This window comes from Triticum dicoccoides, chromosome 1B (genome assembly GCF_002162155.2).
Source record: "Triticum dicoccoides isolate Atlit2015 ecotype Zavitan chromosome 1B, WEW_v2.0, whole genome shotgun sequence".
Lineage (NCBI taxonomy): Eukaryota > Viridiplantae > Streptophyta > Magnoliopsida > Poales > Poaceae > Triticum > Triticum dicoccoides.
This window is the reverse complement of record NC_041381.1, coordinates 533,250,269-533,256,787: the sequence shown is the minus strand read 5'-3', so window position 1 is coordinate 533,256,787 and position 6,519 is coordinate 533,250,269. Positions and strand designations below refer to the sequence as shown.

General features: G+C 51.1%; 1 protein-coding gene across 1 annotated transcript in view; it reads left to right on the top strand.

The window, feature by feature from the left end:
• Positions 1–2,699, top strand: part of LOC119347641 (ras-related protein RABE1c-like) — a 3,005-nt gene extending 306 nt beyond the window's left edge. The window contains exons 2-9 of the mRNA XM_037616239.1: positions 71–220; positions 1,155–1,227; positions 1,347–1,447; positions 1,587–1,652; positions 1,738–1,835; positions 1,968–2,030; positions 2,101–2,193; positions 2,282–2,699. Coding sequence (XP_037472136.1) covers positions 148–220; positions 1,155–1,227; positions 1,347–1,447; positions 1,587–1,652; positions 1,738–1,835; positions 1,968–2,030; positions 2,101–2,193; positions 2,282–2,359 — 645 coding nt within the window. The 5' untranslated portion in view covers positions 71–147 and the 3' untranslated portion in view covers positions 2,360–2,699. The remainder of the gene's footprint in view (positions 1–70; positions 221–1,154; positions 1,228–1,346; positions 1,448–1,586; positions 1,653–1,737; positions 1,836–1,967; positions 2,031–2,100; positions 2,194–2,281) is intronic.
• Positions 2,700–6,519: the final 3,820 nt, after the last annotated feature.

The window sequence follows — 6,519 nt, the reverse complement described above, 5'->3', positions numbered from 1 at the left end:
CCTCTGACGCGCCTCGCCGGCAAGCCATTATCCCTCCCGCCTGACGCTCGTTTTGGCCTTGCCTCGCAGGTCGGGGGATCAGCACCTGCGCCGATCGAGGGGTAGGAGGAGGAGGAGGAGGACGAGGAGGAGGCGGGTGCGCGCGACATGGCTGCGCCGCCGGCGAGGGCCCGGGCCGACTACGACTACCTCATCAAGCTCCTCCTCATCGGGGACAGCGGTTCGTGCCCCCCCGCTAGATCTCTGTCCCCCTCTCCCCGCTTCCGCCCCGCGCCGGCGCGCGCGCTCGTGTAGGATCACGCTAGGATTTGGGCGCGTGGACCAAGCGGATCTCGCAGGGATTCGTCATTTTTGTTGCCTGCGAGCGAATTCGTGTGTTTCCTCTTCCATTTGGAGCGCCAGGGCGAGGGTGGTGTTTCCTGAATAGCCTCTGCCTGCTTCCTTGTTCGGAGCATGCTATTATTGTGCGTACAAGCATCCCTTGCTGGCTTTAGGATGAGGTGCTCACCATGTCCTAGCATGCATTAGTTTCTGATGCAAATTCGGGAGAATTTCGAGCCAGGAGAGGGGATAGGTTGCGTGTTGCTGTTATTTTTTGTCCAATTTTATGGATGGACATTCAATTGGGAACTTGTGGTTGGAGGAGCATTGGAAACGGTCCAGCTTCTGGAATGGTGCTTTCACACTCCTTGCTTGGTAGATTAAGCATCAAGAATTGTTTAAAACAAAGATTGTGAGGCAGGCTTGACTTTATCATCGTATTTCTATAGTTTACAAGGCCGGACAGAGAACAAGACACACAATCATTTAGCATTCTTTTGCTGCTCCCGCTGTATGGTAAAGAGGTTAAGAATGTGTAGCTTGAAACATTGGTTACTTCAGAGCATGTCAAAGATGCCTCCTTTTGGTGTTATATATGCTGTTATGTGACTAGCTAGTAGACGCCATAGATTGAACGGCAATGCGTTGCCCAGAGTTGATAAAGATAGAGATAGAGGGAGTCCCTTGCTTCCCATAGGGGATGATCGGAGTTAACTAATAATAACTTTTTCAGTCCGTACTTAATTGTTTTTTAGCCAGTGGCATGTTTGCTAGTGAAGTTTGTATCAACTATTGTCTGATAAAGACTTCTTTCTCCATTTTTCTGTGTTTAGGTGTTGGCAAGAGTTGCCTCCTTCTGCGGTTCTCTGATGGCTCCTTCACTACGAGCTTTATTACCACGATCGGGTTGGTCTTTTTGTTGTTGGGAGGATTGTTTACTGCTCATAGTGTCATCCTATATCAAGTGGAAGCTAAGACACCTCCTTTGTTGCCCTACACTAATTCTTAATCATTTGTTCGTGTAGTATTGACTTTAAGATCAGAACAATAGAGCTGGATCAGAAACGTATTAAGCTACAAATATGGGACACGGCTGGTCAAGAACGTTTCCGGACTATTACCACTGGTATGAATAAGGATTGTTCCAATCTGCTATACTGTTTGCTGTGAAGTTATTGTGATAGAATTATTTCTTACCAAGAGGAAATGCTGTATATGCATAACGTTTCTGACCAACTAAACTTCATTTCTTTATTATATTTCAGCGTATTACCGTGGAGCCATGGGTATCCTGCTTGTTTATGACGTCACCGATGAGTCATCTTTCAACAGTACCGTCTTCTTACTTGTGTACCCCCTAATGCTTCCATTTTGATGTCTTTGCCTTTATTGACCTTTGATTCACTGGATACACAGACATAAGGAACTGGATCCGGAACATCGAGCAGCATGCCTCTGACAATGTCAACAAAATTTTGATTGGCAACAAGGCTGATATGGATGAGAGTAAAAGGGTATGTGTACACGAATCCTCTTCCCCCTTTTCTGTTCTAGTAGTAGTATTCTATAATATTTGACTAGGCCTTGCTTTGTATTATAGGTTCGAAATCACTAGTTAAATGGTTTATTTTCAATTGTTTCTCCAGGCTGTACCTACTGCGAAGGGGCAAGCTTTGGCTGATGAATACGGCATCAAGTTCTTTGAAACTGTATGTTGCTTGTCAAATTGATTGATCGTGGAGAGGAGTCTTTCTAATTTCATTGTGTGCTGTCTTTCAGAGTGCCAAGACAAACCTCAACGTGGAGCAAGTTTTCTTCTCCATTGCCCGCGACATTAAGCAGAGGCTTGCCGAGACCGATTCCAAGCCTGAGGTACAGACAATAACTGTACTCAATTACGTATGTCCCGGTCTCCGCCATCATGTTCGGTGCCCTGAGGGATTTGTTCTCCACTTTGCAGGACAAGACCATCAAGATTAACAAGGCAGAAGGCGGCGACGCCCCGGCAGCTTCGGGGTCTGCCTGCTGTGGCTCTTAAGGGACGAGTCAGTGTGTCCGTGATCATTGTTTATTTGACATCATTCGGTTCCTGCTGCTTGTCTGTTATAGGAAGAATGTCAATCAAGAAGAAAATTATGACTTATGATACAGATCTGGTTGTACTTATATTCGCTTCCCATTCTTTGAAGCAACTACCCTTGCCGTTGACGTAGCTGTTGCCATTGCTGGGAGCTATTGTACGCTGGATTTCAGTCCGTTGAACATCTCGCTACAGTGTGTAATGATTTCAAATCCATGCTGTTGGCTTGCTGCTGCTTCTTTCCGAGCAATCAATATGCATGGAATAACTTGTTGTGATGCTGTGGTGTGAGCTCTTATGCTGTTCTTGCATGTATACAAGTAGTTGGTCTCGCTCACTTTTTGTAGCCTTATGAATTCTGAACAACAATCAGCGGTGTTCTGTCTTATCTGATACTACCATTTGTTGATCTCTCAAATGGTAATTGCATATTGGTCTGGCCTGGAAGTTAAAGTGAGCACTAAAATTGCATTCCAGGCAACCGAGAAATACCAACGCTGAGAATAAAAAGCACGGCTTAACAAAGACAGCATAAAAGTAGGCATTTGGAATTGGAATTGAAATATTTAGGTGCAGTAGACGAATGTCATGGAACATTCACAAATAAAATTCGGATTTTGTTGAAACATCAAAATTTGATTTATGTGCCATTCACGGATTCACCCCTAGTAGCGTTCCTGCACCTGGCGCAGTTCTCCGCCTGCGCCAGGTTCAAGCCCAGGCAGATCTCGGCCGTGCAGCCGGCTCCAGCGCCGTCATCCTTCACGGACGTTGCCGCCCTGGTGCCGTTCGCGTTCGCGTCGGCGTCGGCCATGGCACGGTGCCGCTTCATGTGCCCGCCGAGCGCCTGCCCGACGGCGAACTCCACGCCGCAGACGGGGCACCCGTGCGTCCTCGGCCTCGCCTCTCCACCGCGTGGCTCCGGCAGCCGGATCTCGAGGGCGACGCCGTCGCCAGGCGCGTGCGCGCGCGGCCTGCTGACGCTGGGATGATGCCGCCCGTGGCTGGCCCGGTGCCCGCCCAGCGCCTGGTACGTCGGGAACCGCCTGCGGCACGTCCTGCACTCGAACACGCGCCGCGGCGACTCCGGGAGGCGCATCGGCGCGCCGACCGCGTCGTCCTCGGCGCTCTCCGTCGCCCCGTGCCTTCTCTTGCTCATGTCGATGTCGCTGCCACGGCGAACGAAGGGTACGTGCTCCACAGGCATGCAGTGCAGACGCCCATATATAGCGCAGCGTACATGGAGTCGATGCCCCTCGAATTCGCCTGTGTCCAGACTACTGTCGTCCCACAGGTCAAGGAATGCACCCGAGACCTGGAGCAGAACGAGAATTTCGTGGGTTTCTAGATGTCGGTATGCATTTCCGTGTCGTGGTCTGGAAGGATTTATTGGCACAGTGGACACACGCAGTACGTGGCACGTAGCTGCCGCTTGAGGTCGAAAGGCGGGCGCTAATGGTAGGTGGTGCGGTCTGCATCCGGCGACCGGACGTGTACCGGCCGCCGTCCGATCGTGCGGTCGTTCCTCCGGGATCAATCGATTTCCGCGACGTCCCGGCACCGGCCGGAGCGCCGCGGTAGGTTTCTTTAGCCTGACCGGCGTTCGCGCATGCATGTCATGTCAGTGCTTTCCACGTTGCTGGGCTGGTGGCTGATACTAACCGATGATTGGTGCCAACCTGCAGCTCTGGCTCTTGCTGGCTTAGTTCTGCAGATGTTTCGTAAACTACGCCCATTAGTACCGAAGGCACAGGAAATTGCTACGGGACAGACGTGGCAAGGAAATTTGGTTGTACTGCAGCGAGACCGAATGCGCCCGCGGAAGAAGTCCGTCGTTTGGGTTCGGTAAACCAGAGCTACATCACCAGCACACGTAAAACGTGATTTTTGAGTTGTGAATGTAGAAGATTATGCAACTCACGATATATTGAACGGGTGCAATATGCATGTATATATAAGTATATAGAAAAGCCACGTCCTCAACTATACAAGGAAGGACCAGAACTTGTTGTACAAGAAATACACATGCAATATCTATATCTCAACACTCCCCCACAGTCGAAGCGGCACCTTAGTCGACACAAATACTGGAGCGAAGCAAACCCTTGGTCATGATGTCAGCAAATTGTTGAGAAGTAGGGACATATAGCACGCGTACATGACCAATAGCCACCTGCTCCCGAACAAAATGGATATCAACATCAATATGCTTGGTGCGTCGATGATGAACCGGGTTGGCGGAGAGGTAGACCGCGGCGACATTGTCATAGTAGACAATCGTGGCTTTGTCAACAGGAGACAAGAGCTCATGTAGAAGCTGACGAAGCTATGAACACTCTGCAACGACGTTGGCAACTGCGCGGTACTCTGCTTCGGCACAGGACCGGGAGACAATGGGCTGTCGCTTGGACAACCAGGAGATGAGTGATGGTCCAAGGAAAACGCAATAGCCTGAGGTCGAACGGCGCGTGTCGGGGCAGCCGGCCCAGTCAGCATCAGAATAGACAGTCAAGTCCAGAGAGGACGAAGCCTGAAGTGACAACCCGAGGTCCAGAGTGCCCTGGATATAGCGAAGAATGCGCTTGACCACAGTCCAGTGAGCATCTCGAGGAGCATGCATATGAAGGCTCACCTGCTGCACGGTGTACTGAAGCTCCAGACGAGTAAGAGTGAGGTACTGAAGAGCACCAACAATCGACCGGTAGAATGGAGCATCTGAAGCTGGAGAACCATCTGTGGCAGAGAGCTTAGCCTTCGTATCGACAGGCATGGCAGCCGGTTTGCAGTTTAGCATCCCGACACGGTCCAAAAGCTCATGAGCGTACTTCCGCTGATGGAGAAATAAGCCATCTGCGTGTCGAATAACCTCGATGCCGAGGAAATAGTGCAGAGGACCCAAGTCCTTAATGGCAAACTCAGCACGAAGACAGTCAGTGAGCTGTCGAAGAAGAGCAGTCGAGCATGCTGTCAAGATGATATCGTCAACGTAGAGCAGCAGGAAAGCAGTAGCATGACCCTGGTCGTACACAAAGAGCGAAGCATCGGAGCGAGTGGGGCGGAAGCCAAGCTGATGAAGAAACGCTATGATGCGCTGGTACCAAGCGTGAGGAGCCTGCTTGAGCCCATACAAGGACCGAGAGAGCAAGCACACATGATCCGGAAAGGACTCATCAACGAATCCCGTCGGCAGCTGACATAACACCTGTTCCTCAAGATGACCATGGAGGAAGGCTGAGGGAGTCCCGGATTAGGGGGTGTCCGGATAGCCGAACTACCATCATCGGCCGGACTCCAAGACTATGAAGATACAAGATTGAAGACTTCGTCCCGTGTCCGGATGGGACTTTCCTTGGCGTGGAAGGCAAGCTTGGTGATACGGATATGTAGATCTCCTACCATTGTAACCGACTCTGTGTAACCCTAGCCCTCTCCGGTGTCTATAAAACCGGATGGTTTTAGTCCGTAGGACAGAACAACAATCATACCATAGGCTAGCTTCTAGGGTTTAGCCTCCTTGATCTCGTGGTAGATCTACTCTTGTAATACCCACACCATCAATATCAATCAAGCAGGATGTAGGGTTTTACCTCCATCAAGAGGGCCCGAACCTGGGTAAAACATCGTGTCCCTTGTCTCCTGTTACCATCCGCCTAGACGCACAGTTCGGGACCCCCTACCCGAGATCCGCCGGTTTTGACACCGACATTGGTGCTTTCATTGAGAGTTCCTCTGTGCCGTCACCGATAGGCTCGGATGGCTCCTTCGATCATCAACGATGACGCGGTCCAGGGTGAGACTTTTCTCCCCGGACAGATCTTCGTATTCGGCGGCTTTGCATTGCGGGCCAATTCGTTTGGCCATCTGGAGCAGATCGAAAGCTACGCCCCTGGCCGTCAGGTCAGATTTGGAAGTCTGAACTTCATGGCTGACATCCGCGGAGACTTGATCTTCGACGGATTCGAGCCACAGACGAGCGCGCCGCACTGTCACAATGGGCACGATCTAGCTCTGCTGCCGGACAGTGCCCTGGAGGCCGTACACGAGTCCACTCCGACCCTCGATTCGGAGCCGGCTATGCAGATCGAGGACGGGTGGTTAGACACCGCCTCGGGGGCTGC